At 51.3% G+C, this 21,151-nt stretch overlaps 1 protein-coding gene and 2 pseudogenes across 1 annotated transcript in view; 1 reads left to right on the top strand and 2 right to left on the bottom strand.

Annotated features, from left to right (window-relative positions):
- GTSE1 (G2 and S-phase expressed 1) overlaps nt 1–20,035 on the top strand; it is a 34,485-nt gene extending 14,450 nt beyond the window's left edge. The window contains exons 7-12 of the mRNA XM_025399996.1: nt 1,674–2,054; nt 9,187–9,259; nt 12,852–13,070; nt 17,908–18,109; nt 18,576–18,785; nt 19,265–20,035. Coding sequence (XP_025255781.1) covers nt 1,674–2,054; nt 9,187–9,259; nt 12,852–13,070; nt 17,908–18,109; nt 18,576–18,785; nt 19,265–19,348 — 1,169 coding nt within the window. The 3' untranslated portion in view covers nt 19,349–20,035. The remainder of the gene's footprint in view (nt 1–1,673; nt 2,055–9,186; nt 9,260–12,851; nt 13,071–17,907; nt 18,110–18,575; nt 18,786–19,264) is intronic.
- On the bottom strand, nt 10,476–10,726 carry LOC112633380 (annotated as a pseudogene).
- LOC112633932 lies at nt 15,406–15,523 on the bottom strand (annotated as a pseudogene).
- Nucleotides 20,036–21,151: the final 1,116 nt, after the last annotated feature.

The following is a 21,151-nucleotide window of genomic DNA, read 5'->3' as shown; positions in this document are numbered from 1 at the left end:
GCCTGTTTAAATCCATGCTCCCACACCTGTTTGAGGTCAAGCCACATTTCAACCTTGCCGAACCACGGCTGCCATCTAGTGGTAAGGGAAAGCCTTCGCCTTTCTGCTCTTCAGAGCGAAATCCTCTTAAAGGTGCATTGGCCGTGTGGAATCTCCGGGTCGTTCAGGGCAGCACGGTGTGGATTGTGTTCACAAAATGTAAAAAGTGGGCCTGGTGCAGTGGCTCACACCTGTGATCCCAGCACTTTGGGAGGCCGAGATGGGTGGATCGCTTGAGTCCTGGAGTTTGAGACCAGCCTGGCCAACATGGTGAAACCCTGTCACTACTGAAAACACAAAAACTAGCCGGGCATGGTGGCGGGTGCCTGTAGTCCCAGCTACTCGGGAGACTGGGGCACGAGAGTCGCTTGAACCCGGGAGGCGGAGGTTGCGGTGAGCCGAGACTGTGTCACTGCACTCCTGCCTGGGCGACAGCGAGACTCCGTCTCAAAAAAAAAAAAAAAAAGGAAAAGTGTGAACTCTAATCAGATTGATCTGATCTGGAATCCTGACTCTGCCATTCTGTGATTAAGAGAGGTTTGTGTCCTTATCTTTATAGACTGAGGTGACGACCTCCTGAGCTCAAGCAATCCTCCCACCTCAGCTTCCTGAATAGCTGGGACTACAGCCACATGCCACCACACCCAGCTAATTTGTGTGTGTGTGTGTATGTGTGTTTTTGAGATGGAGTCTCGCTCTATTGCCAGGTTGGAGTGCAGTGGCGCAATCTTGGCTCATTGCAACCTCTGCCTCCCGGGTTCAAGTGATTCTCCTGCCTCAGCCTCCCGAGTAACTGGGACTACAGGTGCCCGCCACTACACCTGACTAATTTTTGTATTTTTAGTAGAGATGGGGTTTCACCATGTTGGCCAAGATGGTCTCGATCTCTTGACCTCATGACCCGCCCGCTTCGGCCTCCCAAAATGCTGGGATTACAGGCATGAGCCACCACGCCTGGCCCACATTTTTGTGTTTTTTGTAGTGAGGATGGTCTCACTATATTAGCCAGGCTGATCTCGAACTCCTGGCCTCGAGTGATCTCCTGCCTTGGCCTCCCAAAGTGTTTGGATTATAGGCATGAGCCACCACTCCTGTTCCTAAAGTTTTTCTTTAAGAATCCTTTACCAGATCATCTGTGTATATTGGTAGCTCAGTATTTATTATTCTAGTTTATCTGGTCTTCTATTTTAAATGGTGCTTATGGTTAATATGACCCAGACTCCTTGTAATTTTAAAGGAATCAACCAGTAACAATTGCATCTTTTTTCCCTGTTCCCTGTCCACCTCTGTGACCAGACAGATGAGACATGTGACTAGACTATCCCCTTCCATCTGCTCAACTAATGTAGATTTCTCCTGCCAACATAATCAACGAAGACAGGAGAGCTTGAATTTATGCATGCTTTTGTACATGTTAGTAATGATTTTGAGAATAAGTACCTTAGAATACACTCAGCTAAGCTAAAAGCTGCCTGGGCCGTGCTGTGTTTGATGATGTTGCCTGATGGGCTTATAGAATATTTTTAATGTGTCATATGTTTAAGGTAGATGAGCTAAAGACAGCATAACTTCTGTGTGTTTGTTAAATAGCTGCCTAATTTTATAATGTGATTTTTGTGTGTATACCCTTCTAGCTAAATCAAGTGAATTTGCAAGTATTCCTGCAAACAGCTCCCGGCCTCTGTCAAACATCAGCAAGTCAGGCGGAATAGGACCCGCCCTGCTGCGGCCCGCTCTGCCTGCAGGCCCTGTGGGGGCATCCTCCCAGCAAGCCAAGCAGGTCGATGTTTCCGGGCTGGAAGCAGAGCAGCCCACAGCGCCCCCCTCAGTGTCCCCCACCCAACCCCAGACTCCGGAAGGTGGAGGCCAGTGGCCGAACCCCAGTTCCACTTGGTCAGAATCTTCTCAATTGAATAAGACTAGAAGTATCAGACGGCGAGATTCCTATCTAAATTCCAAGACAAAGATTATGCCTACTCCTACAAATCAATTTAAAATTCCTAAGTTTTGTATTGGTGAGTAATAGATACATTTTAATGTATCTTTAAAATATTGAAGAAATTCCATTTAAAGTTTTAAACAATTATTGATGGCAGTGACGGTGTTTTTAGTTCTTTCCTCCAGCAGTGCTTTCAAGTGTGACCTGCTGTCTTCTCGCCCACTGTTTTGGGGGCTCAGTGGAGGCCCCCAGAATGTCTTACGTTCGTTCTTGTGTGTGTGACACCCCGGAACTCTTAGGCTGCTTGTAAGGTTTTCTCTTTACTGTTACTGTCAGCAATTTGATTATTATGTGCTTTGAGGTGGCTTTCTTTGCCTTTATCCTGCTTGGAGTTTCTTAAGCTTCTTTGATCTGTAGGTTGGTTTTTTTCCATCAAATTTGGAAAACCTTGGCCATTATTTCTTCAGCTATCTTTGCATCTTTCCACTTTATTTCCTAGAACTCTAATCACATCTGTTTCAGGCCTCTTGACGTTGTCTTACAGGACACCGAAGCTCTGTTCTTTTTTTTTAATTTCAGCCTTTTTTCTTTTTCTTTTTTTTTTTGTTTTGTTTTTTATTTTTTGTTTTTTGAGACGGAGTCTTGCTCTGTCACCCAGGCTAGAATGCATTGGCATGATCTCGGCTCACTGCAACCTCCACCTACTGAGTTCAAGCAATTCTCCTGCCTCAGCCTCCCGAGTAGTTGGGATTACAGGTGCCCGCCACCATGCCCTATTAATTTTTTTTTGTATTTTTTGTAGAGACGGGGTTTCGCCATGTTGGCCAGGCTGGTCTCTAACTCCTGACCCACCCACCTTGGCCTCCCAAACTGTTGGGATTACAGGCGTGAACTGCCACACCCGGCCCAGCCTTTTCCCTTGAGCTGCGGTTTGGGTCGTTTCTGTTGTCAGATACCATTTCTTCTGCAGTGCCTAATAGCTGTGACGCCCATCCAGTTAACTTTTCGTTTCTAACATAATAGTTTCCCCTTATTCCTCCTCATGGTACTTGGGTTTTCTTTTACATCCTTGTGAGCAAATTGATAATTGTTTTAAGGTCTACGATTCTTCTCACACCATCATCCACATCATTTTGGGGTCTGTTTCTGTTGACTAATTTTGTTTCTGGGTTTTGGCCTCATTTTCCTGCCTCTACGTTTTTTACAGGTTTTTCTTGGTTGTTGGATATTGTCAGGTGTAGACTTTTGAATGTCTGGATTTTGTTGTCTTTCTCTGAGGAGTTGGGTTGGGCTTGGCAGGCAGTGAAGGTGCAGATCATCCTTCTGAGGCTTTTTATGCTTTGAAGTGGTGGGTCTAGAATAGTCTTTCCGCCTCCTGCCACCGGCGCCCTTCCCAAGGCCTCTGCTGCATGCCCGTGTGTCCCGCGAGGCCACTGCACTCCGGCTGCTGCAAGATGGTGGCTTCGCGGCCCTCTGAGGTCCGTTCGTTGCTGCCCGGTAAGATGGCAGCTTCGTGGCCCTCTGATGTCCACTCGTTGCTCCCTGGTAGTTGCTCTTCTCTTGACCTTGAGGACTCCTGCCCTATACCTGTGCACTGCCTGGTGCTCAGCCAGAGACTCGAGATTCCCCTTGGGTTCCTAGAGCTCGTTCTGTCGGAGTAGCCCCCTCCTCTCTAGTTTCTGGCCCTCACGTTGCAGCCACCTCAGCCTTCTAAGCGCCAGCCACTGCCCTCTCCAGTCACTGAGGCCACCAGCCCCAGCAGGTGTCTGGCCAGTAGTGGGTAGGTGTTTGTAAAGTTTCCATGAATTACTCGAACAATTGTGTGCAATACAGAAAGTTCTCAGAGCTGACTTAAGGTGAGAGGAGCGTCCTGGCCTCCTCTGTCAGGTAGATCTATCTGCCCTCTGGGTGCTTCAGGATTTTAAGTTCTGGGAGTGCCAGCCAGCACAGGCAGCCTGTAACTCCCAGAAACCACACTCTGAGTCCTGCTGTAGGAACAAGCTGTTCTGCTGAGTGTCTTCTCTGTGCTGGAATGCTTTGGGGGACAAGGGACATCATGGGAAGACAGACCGACTCTCACGGAATTTCTGTTTAATAGGAAAAGACACGAAATGTTATCAGATGAGCAGGCCTTCAGATCCTAGGATAATGAAGCGACTAAGAGAAGATGGTGTCCTGGGGCTGGCGTGTTTGGGGAGGAATTTGCATCAGGTGGTTCTTTGGCAAAGATGGTCAGGAGGCGACACGGGACTGAGATCTGAACCAGGACACTGAGGCAGCTGGTAGGAAAGCGCAAGGGGGAGCACTCCAGGCAGAGGCAACGGCGAGTACAGAGGTCCTGGGGCAGGAAGGCACGGGGCGTGCTCCGGGAGCAGCTCAGGCGCTGGAGGATGGGAGTACAGCCACTGTGGTCCGGATTCCGCATAGATGTGCGACAGCTGGTCGGTACTCCTTGGTGTGAGGGACCCAGACTTCTTCCATCCTGTGTTGCTGTGATGAGCTTCTCGTCCTCGTGGTCTAGTGTGGCTGCACCGGCTCTGGCCCTCATACCTCCCGGCAGGAAGCCTGTTTAGGTGAAGAAGAGCAAATCCCCACCTTTCAAGGACTCTCACTGCAAGTTTTCTCTGTCACTCCATTTGTGTCCCGTTGGTCACCACGCTTCCCTGCACAGGATGCTAGGACACGTTGTCTTTATTCTGCACACAGCTGAAATGTCTTACTGAGAAGAAGAGGAAAGTAGCTGTTGAACAAAAATTAGCAATCTCAGCCAGTCAGTGACCGAGGGGCAGGGTAAGAAGAGATGAAGACAGAGGGGCAGCCCGAGGCCGGCTCGCAGAGCGCCGCGTGACCAGAGCGGGCCCTGGAGTACCGTCAGTGCAGGAGGATGTGCCTGCAAGAGATTAGAGCAGAGCGACTTGACCTTCAGAAGATCCCTCCATAGAGGGAAGAGCAGAGTCTCTGGGCGGGAGCGAGGTGGGGAGGGTAATGCAGACCTCGTCCTCACTGTGTCGGGGAGGAGGCTAGTGCTGGGGAAAGAGGCTGGGGCGCTGTGGTCTGCCTGACATTCTGGTAGCTTAGGGCCCATGTGGCAGTGTAGAGAGGGACTCGAGTGGCCCTGAGGTTCTGGCGGAACCTGGGTGCTGCCGCTCATGTGACAGGAGGGCTGGAAGAGGCAGCGGGCAGACTCCATGGCCCCATTTTGGAAGTAGTGAGGGTGAGAGGCCACTTGGGCTGCCACTGAGGGGTGGAGCAGGCTGAGAACTCAGAGAAGCCACAGCTGGAGACCTCAGTGTAGGTTTCAATAGCAGAGAGCTGAGTTTATAGAGATGGGAGCTGTGGGCTGGGCACGGTGGCTCACGCCTGTAATCCTAGCACTTTGGGAGGCCAAAGTGAGTGGATCACCTGAGGTCAGGAGTTCGAGACCAGCCTGGTCAATATGGTGAAACCCTGTCTCTACTAAAAATACAAAAATTAGCCAGGCGTGGTGGCACATGCCTGTAATCCCAGCTACTTGGGAAGCTGAGGCAGGAGAATCACTTGAGCCAGGAGGCAGAGGTTGTAGTGAGCCGAGATGGTGTCACTGCACTCCAGCCTGGGTGACAGAATGAGACTGTCTCAAAAAAAAAAAAGAAAGAAAGAAAAGAAATGGGGGGCCGGGCGCGGTGGCTCAAGCCTGTAATCCCAGCACTTTGGGAGGCCGAGACGGGCGGATCACGAGGTCAGGAGATCGAGACCATCCTGGCTAACACGGTGAAACCCCGTCTCTACTTAAAAATACAAAAAAACTAGCCGGGCGCGGTGGCGGGCGCCTGTAGTCCCAGCTACTCGGGAGGCTGAGGCAGGAGAATGGCGGGAACCTGGGAGGCGGAGCTTGCAGTGAGCTGAGATCCGGCCACTGCACTCCAGCCTGGGCGACAGAGCCAGACTCTGTCTCAAAAAAAAAAAAAAAAAAAAGAAAAGAAATGGGAGCTAGGATTGGGTGGGTTCTTCAGGGACACCCTATGGCCCAGGTCACGTGGAGGTTCGTTCAGTAGTGCTTGCTTCTCTTCTGCCTGAATGCCTGGAGCCGGGACATGTATCTGCCATGTTTCTCCTGATCACATTGGCACAAATGTTGGCTGGTCTCCACAAATGTCGGCTGGCTGTCAGGCTGCTTGATGCCACAGGACTTCTGCTAATCCCAAATTCCCTGTTGACTTTGCCCTGTTTCCCAGACCGTGCCCCTGGGGGCTCCTTAGGCACCTCTCAGATGTGCATTTCACCTTCGGCAGGCGGTTTCTCCTCTCTCCACGATGCTGGGAACAGGGCTGTCTCTTGCATGCCTTTGGTCATTCATCAGGGTCAAAACTGGTCCCACAAACTCAGCACTGGCCGGAAGAGAGGCCCCGAGGGAGTGGCCACGCTGTTGGGAACACACAGCTCTGGGAGGCACGTGGTGGTGCACACTCTTTGGCTGAGAGCACTGGTGGTGTTGCTCATTGGCTGTGACACCAGCTGTCACTGTGGAGGAGAGGTGAGGGCTGAGGGCACTCATAGCGTGGGACCACATGAGCGGTGCCCTATAGTGGAGCCTTTCATATGTGCATTTTCTCAAAATACTCAAGACAAGCAGCATTCGTTGTAAAACAGTCCAGTGACAAATGTTGCTATTCACTCTGAGTCCACGCTGCCGGGTCACCCAGAGGATTGAGACATGGAGTTCTGGGTACTGGGAGCTGCAGTGGAGCTGCGCTGTCCGGATTTAGGGAAGAGCTGATGTGGGCCTGGGAGGCGCGTGTGCGCATGCTTCCCTAGGGCAGTCTTGAGGGTGTCAGGAGATGGCTTGTTCGTGTTCTGTTTCATAAGAAGAATGACCTTCCTGTGCCACCGTGGAAGCTGATGAAGAGTGCACTCCACCCAGCTGAGGAAGAGGACAACCAAGAGGAAGGGGCCGGGAGAGAGGGAGCCAGCGCGGGAGGCGGCGAGGGAGAGGCAGGCGGCGAGGGAGAGGGAGGCAGGCGGCGAGGGAGAGGCAGGCGGCGAGGGAGAGGCAGGCGGCGAGGGAGAGGGAGGCAGGCGGTGAGGGAGAGGGAGGCAGGCTTGCCTCCGCACCCGCCAGGTGTGACCAACTTGGGTCTCACAAAGACTTCTGTGAATGGTGCAGGGTCAGTGACTCAAGAATGTTCCCAAAAGACAGGGATGATAGGATGATTCAGTCACAGACCACCCCACTCCATAAAAGAAAACAAACACTAGGCTGGGCAACACAGTGAGACCCCAATTCAAATTTTGAAAAAATTTTCAAAAAAATTTAGCCAGACATGGTGCTGGGCACCTGTAGTCCCAGCTACTTGGGAGGCTGAGGCAGGAAGATCACCTGAGCCCAGGAGGTCAAGGCTGCAGTGAGCTGTGATCACGCCACTGCACTCCAGCCTGGGTGACAGAGCAAGACCTTGTTTCTTGTAAGAAAGGAAAGAAACAAACAAACCGAAAACGGAGGTGGAGAGAGGATGGGAGCACGTTTGGCTCAGCTGTGTGCAAGCTGCACGCCTCTCCAGTGCTGGGGTGAACACTGGAGGCCTGGTGAACTCACAGGTGGGGGCGGTGGGAAGGTGTGAGGGGCAGATTTTTAACTCTTGTAACAAATGGAGTTTTTGAAGAATGTGGAGGTAGCAATGTGGGTGTGTGATTTGGAAATGTGTGAAGGTAGACATCATAAGAAGCTGCCAGCAAGTTGGAAGCAGAACTGGGTGTGGTGGGAGACTTGTTTGTCTCAAAATTTTCACCTTCATTTTTAAAAACTCTGTGCATGAATCACTTTGATGGAGGTGATTTTTAAAAGAATAGGAGAGGCTGGGGCGGTGGCTCACACCTGTAATCCCAGCACTTTGGGAGGCTGAGGTGGGCAATCACTTGAGGTCAGGAGTTCAAGACCAACCTGGCCAACATGGCAAAATGCTGTCTCTACTAACAATACAAAAATTAGCCGGGCGTGGTAGCAGGCACCTATAAGTCCAGCTACTCTGGAGGCTGAGGCACGAGCATCACTTGAACCCAGGCGTCGGAGATTACAGTGAGCCAAGATCACGCCACTGCACTCCAGCCTAGGTGACAGACAGACACTCTGTCTCAAAAAAAAAAAAAAAAAGGACAGGAGAGAGGAAATGTAAGTGCAGGCAGCCTTTTTGAGGAGATCTGGCTTTAAAGAGGGGCAGGGACGTGGGACAGGAGCTTGGGTGCAGGGACAGGAGGGCAAGCGTGAGCTTTTTAAGATGGAGGGGCCAGCAGCAGCTGTGATATTGCCAGAGAGTGGGGCTGTCTGTAGGGGCAGCAGCCTGGACCATTGCCTGGCCTCCTGGAAGCACCTGCAGAGAAGAGGTCTCAGCTCCGGGCCCCACCCTTCCCTCTTAGTGCTGGGGTAAGGGGCTCTGAGGGACAGCCTCTTTCCCCATGGCTTCCCAGACATAGCAAGGTGTTCGAAGGGGGTCCTGGTGCCTGAGGCTTTGGAGGCCCCAGAGCACGTGTGCTAATACTCAGGTACACACTGGGATTTTCAAGGAGCCAGTATAGTGGAGGAGGAACCACGGAGCCAGTGTTTGGAGGGGGCGGTGGCGGGACTGGACCTCTGGGGCCTGTGGTGGGCCTTAGCTCAGTAACTGGTGACCCCTTTGCCCTCTGAGCCTACTTTTCATCCCGTTGTGAATATCAGATGAGATCATACACATGGAAATGCTTGTCAACTAAAACAGCACAAACACAATGTAATGAATTATTATTATCCCATTAATGTTATGGTTCAGGAAATGAGGTATGTGGGCTCTGTTGGGCGTGCCTGGGAACCTAAACCCCTGCGGTGTCGTTCCTGTGGGCAAGTGTCTAGCGCGTGCAGGTGCCGTCTGACAAGTCAACTTCACTCTGTGAAAGTCGTGCTCTGCCCTGATGGGATCAACGGCCAGGGTGGGGCGGCGCAGTGAAGAGGGCTCTTACCTTTCGCCCCCACGTCCATCCGTCAGACCGTAGCCTTTGCCTGGGCCAGGGTCCCCATGTAGGGGTGAGTGCCTCTCATGCTCCTGCCTGCGGCAGGGTGGCCCTTTGTGGACCAGTGCCACCTACACTGCAAGTTGGGACAGTGGAGATACTCGGAGATTTGCCCATTTGGTGAAGATCCCCCAACAGTAGTTCTCCCCTGATCGCTTTGCCTGACTGCACTCTTCCTTTCTTGGTCTTAGGTGACTCCCCGGACGGCGCAACACCAAAGCTCTCGCGGGTGCAGCGGCCGCAGTCGTCCACGTCAGTTGGCAGGTGAGTAACGCTGGTCCGCTTCCTCTCTTTATTGCTGTAGAGTGACTCGTGCATCCGCTACCCTCAAGCATTTGGTAACCCTGCAGCCTGGCCTGCACATCTGGCTTCAGTGCCAGTCTCTTGGGTGCAGGCTGAGCTCCTGACCTGTACCAGCCCCTTTTAGATCTACTGCAGACTTAAGACATCTGAGACTTCCGCGATGCAGTACGGCGTTTCCCTGCCCTGAACTGGTGTGGTTGCCACTCCAGGCTGCATAGCAGAAGCCCCTCCAGCACTCTTAGGACTGCCCACGCCCGCGCCCGCTCCAGGGGTTCTGATTCAGTTCATCTAGCCTGGAGGCCAGCAGCTGGACTTCCTAAAGCTCCTGGGTGACTGTGACTTGTCCCGCAGTCGAAGAGCACTGGCGTGGCACCGTGATTCTGACTTGGCTTTGAATCCCGACTCCACCACTTCCTGGTCTTTGATCCAGTATAAGTTCCCAAATGTTGCTGACCTTTTTCCTCATGTCGAGTAGGGATGGCCCTAGCTTAGCATAGCAGGTACCGCAGACAGTAAGAAAATGTGCAGATGCACACGCAGGAGTTGCTCAGGTAGCAGCCCCACCCCCACCGTCCCCTGAGCCCCAGTGCAGCTCTGTGGACCCTGGCACAGCACAGGAGAGCTCGCACTGGTGCCCTTTAGCCTGTGTGCACCTCAAAGTCTCCTGTGTGGAGCTGGGGTGTGGGCAGCAGGAAGGACACTCAGACCCCCAGGACCAGCATGGGGTCCTGGTGCCAGTGTGTGACCAGGTGGGCACTGCTCTGGGCCTTGCTGAGGTGGAGTGGGCAGAGTAAGCCTGGGCTAGGACACCGGAGAGGGTGCCGCTGGCTCTGCCACAGACCAGCCTGGGGCCGCTTGCAAGTCTTTTGATGACTCTGGGCTTTAGTTTCCTCCTGTGTGAGCTCAGGACACGCTTTGCAAGGTCGAACAAGCCAGTCCCTCACGTGCTGCGTGTGGTGCGGTGCTAAGCTGCTGTCCCTCCCACGCATGGTGGTGAAGAGCAAAGACCAGACCCAGGCAGCCACTGGTCACCTCACTTGCCTCTCTGTGCCTCAGTTTCCTCAACTCACCCAGGATTACTTTGAGGATTACATTTGTCAGAATTTTTTCTTTTTTTTTTTTAATCCAACATGTGTTTACTGAGATGGTTTCCCACTCATCTTGATTCAGAGTGCCTTTAGTGCTGCTTCCTCCTGAAGGAGCATCCTTCCGTAAGCCTTGCTTTTCCTCCTGTAGGCTGGCAGAGGACAGTGGAGCAGCCAACACACAAAACTACCGTTTGTGCTTGGCTAAAGACCGTGGTGATTTTATAGCATCCTGGGCATTTCACATCCATGAAGTAGGAATTGGGGCTCTGCACCAGGCGTTTCTTCTTTGTTTCCTCTTCTCTTCTGGGAAGGGATGAAGGAGATCCTTTGCGAGAGGCATGTTCTCGTATGGGTAGGTCGTCACTGCCGGAAAGGAGCCAATTTTTCTTTTCTTTTCTTTTCTTTTTTTTTTTGATACGGAGTCTCACTCTGTCGCCCAGGCTGGAGTGCAGTGGCGACATCTCAGCTCACTGCAAGCTCCGCCTCCCGGGTTCACACCATTCTCCTGCCTCAGCCTCCCGAGTAGCTGGGACTACAGGTGCACACCACCACGCACGGCTAATTTTTTGTATTTTTAGTAGAGACGGGGTTTCACCGTGTTAGCCAGGATGGTCTCCATCTCCTGGCCTCATGATCCACCCGCCTCGGCCTCCCAAAGTGCTGGGATTACAGGTGTGAGCCACCGCGCCCAGCTGGAATTTTTATTTTCACTGGAATTTGTGGTGGGGCTTCCAGAACTTAGCAATAAAGGCAGGAGGGTGGGGAATCCCAGAACGTGGCAGAGAGCAGCGGCTGGGGGCGACAGCAGTTGCTCTCTGGAGTGATTCTGTTTTTCTCTTGATTTCAGCCTCTCTGCTTTTTTTCCATTTAAATAGGCTAGAGTCAGTCTGTTTTCAGGCTCCTTTTGAAGTATGTTAACAATTGCCCAGAATAGAGCAACAGACAGGTCTCCCTGGCCTCCCATGGGGGCCACGTGGTGGGATGTCCTTGACTCATGTTATTTTAAAATAATGTCTTTGTCCTTTTTGGGTTACTATAACAAACGTTCTATCGACTGCGTAGCTTGAACAACAAACATTTGTTTCTCACAGTTCTGGAGGCTAGAAATCCAAGATCAAGGCACCTGCAGATTTGGTGTCGGGTGAGGGCCTGTTTCCTGATTGACAGATGCCGCCTTCCCTCTGTCCTCACTGGAGTAGGGGTGAACAAGTCTCTTTTATGTTTATTTATTTATTTGTTTATTTTGGATGGAGTCTCGCTCTGTCACCTGGGCTGGAGTGCAGTGGCGCGATCTCAGCTCACTGCAACCTCCACCTTCTAGGTTCAAGCGATTCTCCTGCCTCAGCTTCCCGAGTAGCTGGGACCACAGGCACATGCCACCACACTCAGCTAATTTTTTGTATTTTTAGTAGAGACAGGGTTTCACCGTATTAGCCAGGATGGTCTTGATCTCCTGACCTTGTGATCCACCTGCCTCGGCCTCTCAAAGTGCTGGGATTACAGGCATGAGCCACTGCACCTGGCCTATGTTTGTTTATTTTTTTGAGACAGGGTCTTGCTCTGTTGCCCAGGCTGGAGTGCAGTAGTGCAGTCATGGCTCACTGTAGCCTCCACCTCCTGGGTTCAAGTGATCCTCACACCCCAGCCTCCTGAGTAGCTCGGATCACAGGTATGCACAAGTGTGCCCTCTTTTCTGAGGGCACAGATCCCATTCCTGAGGGCTCTGGCTCCATGACCTGATCTCCTCCTAAAGGCCCCGCCTTCTAATGCCATTACCTTAGGGGCTAGGATTTCAGCACATGAATCTGGGGACACAGACATTCAGTCCACAGCAAATGACAGTTGACTCAGCCTCCTCTTCATCAACAGCAACACAAGAAAGCAACAGTTAGGCAAGACCCATGGGTAGCCCGAGCCACAGGTATTGCCAGGGATGTGAGGGGTGTGAGGACCAAGTGCCCAGCTCCCTCTTCACTCATTTGTGTTCACATTTGATTCAGGCAACCTTAAGCCTGAGAATGAGTGGGCGTGCAGCAAGACCTGCTCCCCCATTCGCTGGCCCGCCAGACAGGCTGCGGCTCTGACTTCCTTATGGCAATATCTATGACACCACCAAAAGATGATTTGCTCAGTCTCTTTAGAACTTCCTGTGAAGTGACATTTAATGGTAGCATCCGTAAAGTGCAGTCACATTTGATCAATTTTCTTTGAGTCGCCTGTGAGGAAGGGCAGTGAAGGCATTCCCACTGAGAGCCCGAAGCCCACGCCAGGGCGGGTTGGTAGCAGCTCGGAGCCCTGCCTGCCTTGGGGCGCGTCCCGGGAGAGCAGAGCTCACACAGGCTCGCGGGCTCGGCTCTTCTCGGCTGGGACCGAAGCACTCGGCACTGCATTGGCACAGGCTGAATGATTAGGTTTCACTTTTTTTATGTCATCTCAGCTTACGACATTGATGTTGTGTTTGCCAGGATCCCCGTCCACAGCACCCCAGTTAGACGCTCATCTAGGCCAGCACCACAAAGCCTGTTGAGCGCGCGGCGTGCGTCAGCCTTGCCCACACCCGCCAGCCGGCGCTTCTCTGGCCTTCCACCGATGACCCCCAAAATGATGCCCAGAGCCGTGGCCTCTCCCCTGTGTGTGCCAGCCCGGAGACTTTCCTCTGAGCCCCGCAAGAACTCTGCGATGAGGTAAGAGATGAAGGTGATAATAAGTTGGTCTCAAATTCCTGGGCTTGGTGTCCTAGACATTGACATACCTTTTTCTTGCCTTGCTCCAGGGTTTAGTGAAGTAAATAATATTTGGAAAGTTTTTTTTTTTTTTTTTAATTCCAAAGAGAAAATGCAATAGACATGAGCATAGAGGAAAATTAAAGGTATTATAAGGAAATACTGCCTGTAATTCTCTGATAATCAATCTGAAAACCTAATGCTTTTCTAAAATTTGCAAATTATTGGCTGGGTGTGGTGACTCACGCCTGTAATCTCAGCACTTTGGGAGGCTGAGGCAGGCAAATTGCCCGAGCTCAGGAGTTTGAGATCAACCTGGGTAACATGGCAAAACCCCATCTCTACAAAAAATACAAAATTAGCCAGGTGTGGTGGCATGCACTGTAGTCCCAGCTGTTTAGGGGGCTGAGGTGAGAGGATCACTTGAGCCCAGGAGGTTGAGGCTGCAGTGAGCTGAGATTGCCCCATTGCACTCCAGCCTGGGGGACAGAGTGAGACCCCGTCTCTGAAAAAATAAATAAAGTAAAATAAAATAAAATAGAATAAAATAAAATAAAATTTATCTAAATTGACCCAAGGACACATGAAGTAAGCCACAGCTGCAGCTCAGAAATAATTAAAGATTGAAAAAGGCACCTGACTCTGATGAAGTCACACCTCAGTCGTGTATAACTTTTGAAACAGATCATGCTGGTGTGTAAAGTTAAATATCTCAGCCGGGCGCGGTGGCTCACACCTGTAATCCCAGCACTTTGGGAGGCCGAGGCGGGCGGATCACGAGGTTAGGAGATCGAGACCATCCTGGCTAATACGGTGAAACCCCGTCTCTACTAAAAATACAAAAGATTAGCCGGGCATGGTGGCGGGCGCTTATAGTCCCAGCTACTCGGGAGGCTGAGGCTGGAGAATGGTGTGAACCCAGGAGGCAGAGCTTGCAGTGAGCTGAGATCGCGCCATCGCACTCCAGCCTGGGTGACAGAGCAAGACTCTGCCTCAAAAAAAAAGCAAAAGTTAACTATCTCAGGCTACACATAAATAAAGATGGAAAGTTTCTCAGTTCATTTTAATAGCCAAACATAGTAGGTAATGATAATACTGGTAAGAGGAAATTGTAGACTGATTTCACTCATGAATATAGATTTATTTTTATGAAGTTTTTATTTCTAAGAAAGATATATTTTAAAAACACAAATAGGCTGGGCACGGTGGCTCACGCCTATAATCCCAGCACTTTGGGAGGCCGAAGCGGGTAGATCACGAGGTCAGGAGTTCAAGACCAGCTGGGCCAAGATGGTGAAAGCCCATCTCTACTAAAAATACAAAAAAATTAGCTGGGTGTGGTGGCGGGCGCCTGTAGTCCCAGCTACTCAGGAGGCTGAGGCAGGAGAATGGCGTGAACCCGGGAGGCAAAGCTTGCAGTGAACTGAGATCGTGCCCCTGCACTCCAGCCTGGGTGACAGAGCAAGACTCCGTCTCAAAAAAAAAACCACAAAAAACACACAAAAATAAATTATTATCTATCTGAAAGAAAATTAAATACGACCTAACTTACATCATGGAAAAAAAATTCAGATGACTTAGATACTTAAATATAACAAACAAAAGAAGAAAAAAGTTAAACACTGGGAGACTGTGTGAACACGCTAAGTGCAGGAGACCTTTGTCACTGCTAAAAGCCAGGGAGTGAAGAGCCGCCTGCCACCGCCAAGAGTGTTGACATTTAAATCCCCTGTTTTTATTTATGGCTAAAATGACCATAAATGAGGTCAACAGACAAATGGTCGACTATGAAACAACATCCCAGGCAAAGGATATGAATAAGCTCAAATGGTCAACAACCCCTGGGGAGAGACCCAAATTCACTAGTGTCAGGGAAATGCAGTTTATAGTAACTGTGCAAAGGTCTTGATAGACGCATCCATGTTCACACTGTCCGGGCAGGAGGCGGGAGGGGGAATCCGAACATTGCTAGTAGAAATGTGCATTGTGATCGTATTTTGTAGAAAGGCATTTGTTGGCCAGGCATGGTGGCTCACAGCTGTAATCCCAGCAATTTGGGAGGCCGAGGCTGGCGGATCACCTGAGGTCAGGAGTTGAAGATCAGCCTGGCCAACATGGTGAAACCCTGTCTCTACTAAAAATATAAAAATTAGCCAGGCATGCTGGTGGGTGCCTGTAATTCCAGCTACAAGGGAGGCTGAGGCAGGAGAATCGCTTGAAACCGGGAGGTGGAGGTTGCAGTGAGCCAAAATCACGCCACTGTACTCCAACCTGGAAGACAGAGCAAGACTCCGTTTCAAAAAAAAAGCCATTGGCTGATATGTGAAATTTTTCTCTTTTTTTTTGCTTTACATGTTCAGAGAAACTGCTCTAGTAACAAACTATAGAGAAATGAGCCCTGACAGTATAGTCTTAACATGTCAAAATTTAACTACACATATACCTCTTTTTTTTTGTTTGTTTGTTTTCTGTTTTGTTTTTCTTTTTTTTGAGACGGAGTCTCGCTCTGTCGCCCAGGCTGGAGTGCAGTGGCCGGATCTTGGCTCACTACAAGCTCCACCTCCCGGGTTCACGCCATTCTGCCGCCTCAGCCTCCTGAGTAGCTGGGACTACAGGCACCCGCCACCACGCCTGGCTAATTTATTGTATTTTTAGTACAGATGGGGTTTCACCATGTTAGCCAGGATGGTCTTGATCTCCTGACTTTGTGATCCATCCGCTTCGGCCTCCCGAAGCGTGGGAGTGCTGGGATGACAGGCGTGAGCTACTGTGCCAGGCCTATACCTCTGTTAATTACACATACCTCTGAGCTGCCATAGGTGGGAGACTACAGTTCATGTGCAGAGATGTTCATGGTGACAAAGACTGGAAGTCGGCTGGGCGCAGTGGCTCACACCTGTAATCCCAGTACTTTGGGAGGCCAAGGTGGGTGGATCATGAGGTCAGGAGTTTGAGACCAGCCTGGCCAACATGATGAAACCCCATCTCTACTAAAAATACATAGCCAGGCGTGGTGGCAGGCACCTGTAATCCCAGCTACTCGGGAGGCTGAGGCAGGAGAGTCATTTGAACCCAGGAGGCGGAGGTTGCAGTGAGCCGGGATCGTGCCATTGCACTCCAACCTGGGTGACAGGGTGAGACTCCATCTCAAGAGAAAACAGAGACTGGAAATAAATGACCAGGTAGCCTTTGGGGCATGCATCAGCTTGCACCAGCTGATGTGGACGCATTTCCGGAAGAATTCTTGAGAAAGGATGCAGAAAAGAGAGTTTCGTAAGTACAATTCCACTTTACAAACGAAACTGTGGCTGAGAATAAAAGCCCTTTGTCTGTTAAAAATATACATATATACTCAGGAGGCTGAGGCAGGAGAATGGCATGAACCCGGGAGGCGGAGCTTGCAGTGAGCTGAGATCCGGCCACTGCACTCCAGCCTGGGTGGCAGAGCGAGACTCCGTCTCAAAAAAAAAAAAAAAAAATATATATATATATATATATATATATGTATACACATATAGGCCAAGTGCGGTGGCTCACGCCTGTAATCCCACCACTTTGGGAGGCTGAGGCAGGCGGATCACGAGATCAGGAGTTTGAGAGCATCCTGGCCAACATGGTGAGACTGTCTCTACTAAAAATACAAAAATTAGCTGGGCGTGGTGGCAGGCGCCTGTAGTCCCAGTTACTCGGGAGGCTGAGGCAGGAGAATCGCTTGATCCTGGGAGGCAGAGGTTGGGGTGAGCCAAGATTGCGCCACTACACTCCAGCCTGTGCGACAGAGACCCTGTCTCAAAAAATAAATAAATAAACACCATATATAATATCCACGTATTTATACACAAATTACATATTTTTATATATCTTGTATGTTTCTATGTATGTACATCTACTAACAGTAGGTGTTGACCCTGTGTGTATCTATGTAGTTTTATGAGAATGTAGAAGACTCTGGAAGAAAAAATGCTGGCATGTGTGTGTGTTACAGAGGGAGATGGAAAGGCCTGGAATACCCAAGAGAAAATGAGAAACAAGGCCTCACTAAAAACACCAGATCTGATATGTAAATAGGAATATGTGTTTAACTGTCTTGTATGTTTGTTAGTGTAAATGTAGAAACAAACTTCTGCTTGTTTTGGACTCTTACGAAACCTCTGAAGTATTAAAAAGAAGGTACTCTCTGTTAGTTGATGGACCTGCTGCTTTGCTGGGTTTCCGGAAGGAATTCAGTTTTGTGTGGCAGGTACTCAAGGACCTGTGGGCAGCAGGCAGGCCCAGCAGCGCCCATGCGGGGTCCTGCAGGAGACACCATTGGAGAGGAGGCGTGGGCAGCCTGCACCCGGGGCCTCAGCCCTGATCAGGGCACTGGGCAGCAGGGGAGGGGGCATCTGGGGCAGGAGGAGCCAGCTGCATACCCACCTAGGCCTAGGAGGAGCCCCCCACTGGCTGCATGTGAGAAGGAGCTGCCGTGGCTCAAGGAGGGGTCCCTGTGTGTGGTCTGGGCTCCCTTCAGGAGGTGATGGGCATGCGCATTACCTCGTGTTTAGTAACTGGAAAGAAAAGGGCTAACAGCAGGCCCTGGTGATGCTGGACAGGTAAGACTTGTGAGCTGAGAGGAACTGGACAGATCACTGAACCCCTAACATACACAGGAATCTTGGGGTCTGGAGGGTGAAGGCCCTAGAGCGGGAACACACTCCACCCAGGACACTCTTCCTCCAGAGTGACCCAATTCCGGGATCAGCCAAGTGAACGAGCATTTTAGATAAATTTCCTCATAAGATTTTTTTCCTTCCCACAGAACTGAACCAACAAGGGAGAGCAATAGAAAGGCAGATTCCCGGCCGGTGGATGTGTCCCCTGACGGGGGTTCTCCTCCTTCCTGTGTGCCTCAGGCACTTAACTTTTCTCCAGAGGAAAGCGATACTGTTTTCTCCAAAAGCACCACCACAGAAGCAGCTCGGGAGGAAACCAAGCCGGGTGGAGATGCAGCCCCCAGTGAGGTGGGCAGAGCAGGCGCAGCTTGGTTCTATTAGCTGAGATTCCTGGAGGCTGCTCGGGAAGCCCCTGGAACCCAGGGCTGTGGCTGGCGGAGTTCCCTGCCATGCTTCATCCTGGGGCCGGTGCCTCTGTGCCAACCAACCCAAAGGGAGGCAGTCAGGACTTCCAGGCCTCCAGGGGAGGAAAAAGTGACACCTTTGCCCTGTATTTGACTAAGGCAAGGGTCAGGGATCGAAGCTGAGGAAGCGGGAAGCAGGGTGGCAGGAGCTGGTAGCTGTTGGTGGGCGGTTATGGACAGGGAGGTGGGCGACAGTCAGAGAGGCACGGCCTGCCCCATACAGGGCCTGCTTCCACCAAGGGCCCACCTGATTCCTTGGCTTTCCAAACCTCCAGCCCACCTGGAACATGAGCAAAGCACACGTTCTCCCAAGATGGTTACTCTGCTCTTAACCTTGGTTTTGTACCCAGGCTCTTCTTGTAGACATCAAACTGGACCCACTCGCAGTCACTCCAGATGCTGCAAGCCAGCCCCTCGTTGACCCCCCTCTCATTGACTTCTGCAATACTCCAGAAGCAAACGTGGTTGTGGGATCTGAAAGCAGGCCTCTGATCGACCTCATGATAAACACTCCAGACATGAATAAAAATGTGGCCAAACCTTCACCGGTGGTGGGACAGGTGAGAAGTGGCAGGTGATTTGTGTTGACTCAGCCCTCGCTGTCCTCAGTTCTGGGTTTGTTTGTCCTCCCAGGGCCATCGTGGGACCCTTGAGAGTGGCTGTTGAGTCTTCTCAGCTACTCACCTCAGGGCAGGACTCACCTTTGGCAGCCTGAGCTTCTCAAAGATCAGCTGCCTCTGAGGTGCTCTGCCAGGACCCTGCCAGCTCTTGTTGGGCAGGGACCGCCTCTCTCCTGCCCATAGACCCCAGGGCCAGATGTGGGACAGAGTAGTGTGCATGGTGGGGGCCTGGGTTTCTCCGTGTGTGTCTTGTCTCCTTCCAGCTTCTTAGACGTGGTGGCCCAGAGTGCTTTTCAGTGCACCCGAGCCAGGATGACCGAGCTGTTGTGATGGCCCAGGCAGCCAGTGCTCTGTGTGGGGAGCGGAAGGGAGGCCCCGGCTGGATCCGCACTCACCTCCTCCCCTCTGCTCTCTTCCAGCTCATAGACCTGAGCTCCCCTCTGATCCAGCTGAGCCCCGAGGCTGACAAGGAGAACGTGGATTCCCCACTCCTCAAGTTCTAAGCAGAACCAAATCCTTTGCCTTGAAAGAACAGCCCTAAAGTGGTTTTCAACCCTCAGAAACAAGCTTTAGGCTGGGCACAGTGGCTTACACTTGTAATCCTAGAACTTTTGAGGCCGAGGTGGGCGGATTACTTGAGCCCAGGAGTTCGAGACCAGCCTGGGCAATATAGTGAGACCCCTGTCCCTACAAAAAATAAAAAATTAGCCAGGTGTGGTAGTGCATGCCTGTAGTCGCAACTACTTAGGAGGCTGAAGTGGGAGGATGGCCTGAGCTCAAGGAGGTGGAGGCTGCAGTGAGCTCTGATTGTGCCACTGTACTCTAGCCTGGGCAACAATGTGAGACAAAGTATTTTCTTCCTATCTTGAAAAAAAAAAGAAACATGTTTTAGTAGAAATTGTATTCGAAAAAGAAAAATAAGCCAAAAGATATTCCCAGTGCTGGAGAGGGTGGGCTGAGGAACTGGGGCCAGTACTGACCACCCAAGGCCTCTGCTGCCACCTCTGCCCTTCTCGCTGTCATTCTCTGAGCTGGAATGTGAAGCCTCAGTCACTCTAACTGAAGAATTTTCTTTTGAATGTTTTGTATGTAAAATAGCAAGTAGCTATTTTTAAAGTTAAGTTTGTGTAAAAAGTTAAATATTCTAGTTTTACATTAAATTGTAAAATAAATGGATTTATTGAAGCATATCTTGATTTTTAAGCTTATCGTGATTTTCAAGCATATATGACTATTTTTATCACTCTAATCAGTAAGGCCACTATCTAGACTCGAATGCTTTCATACGAGTTTCAAAAATTAGTCAATAAAAATTGGTGTCAGTGCAGACCCAGACCCGCCCCCAGATACACTGGTCGCTAAGTCTGGGGCCAGCCCTGGAAGCGGCACTGTTACTAGGCACACAGGTGATTCTGACTCGATGGCCTGAGACGCACACCTTGAGAAGAGGCTGCTCTGGGGAGACGAAGGTATGAGTGGAAAGAGGATGGGCGAGGAGGCCGGGCTTACCTGGACACTAAGGTGATGGGTGGCGTCTGCTGGGCAGGCCTCGGGGAGGACCCCTCAGCTTTGCTCTCAGCAGGGGCCGGAGAGGCTTGGTGGGCAGTGGCAGGAACTGAGTGCCACTGGAAAGCCCATTCCCTTTACTTAAAAAATGAGCTGGCCAGGAAGCCACTACTTTGTGTCCATTTCTCCTGAGGAAACTTCTCACCATCTTGGTTAAGTGGCTTCACGGCTGACACAGCGAGCCAGCGGCCGGACTCTGTATTTCGGACCCCACTCCAGTGCTCCCTGGATCATACCAGGATCTGCCTCTGTCCACAAAGACGAGGGAAAATGATGACTGCGCTGTGCTCTCTACTTCCTGTGGTTACCGCATGAGGCTAAAGCTGCCACTCGGAACAGCAAGTCCTGTGGCGTCGAGAGCAGGAAGGGGTCAGGTGGCCAGGCGATGCCATGGAAAGACGTCTCGGTGGAAACTGCCGTGGTGGGAAGGTGGCGCGCTTGTCACGGCTGAGTTGCTGCGCCTGCTGACAGAAGCCCTCCACAGGCAGGGCTACTCGGACGCGTGAGTCACGAAGCCGGAGAAGCCCCACTCCACGAGCAGTGACTCCCCAGGCAAGACTTGCAGCCAGTCCTGCGCTGGCCAGAGCCACAGGGCCTGTAGGAATCTCAGCAGCTCCACGTCTCCAGGGCAGCAGGGAATCCCAGGGGCCCGGTAGTGACACAGGAGGGTCCTCAGGGAGCCTCTGGTCTGGCCCTCATTTCCCAGGGGTAGAAAAGGAAATCTGGGCCGGGCGCGATGG

Source organism: Theropithecus gelada, chromosome 10 (genome assembly GCF_003255815.1).
Source record: "Theropithecus gelada isolate Dixy chromosome 10, Tgel_1.0, whole genome shotgun sequence".
NCBI classification, from domain to species: Eukaryota; Metazoa; Chordata; class Mammalia; order Primates; family Cercopithecidae; genus Theropithecus; species Theropithecus gelada.
Note: the sequence above shows the minus strand (reverse complement) of the source record. Positions and strands in the feature narration are given on the sequence as shown.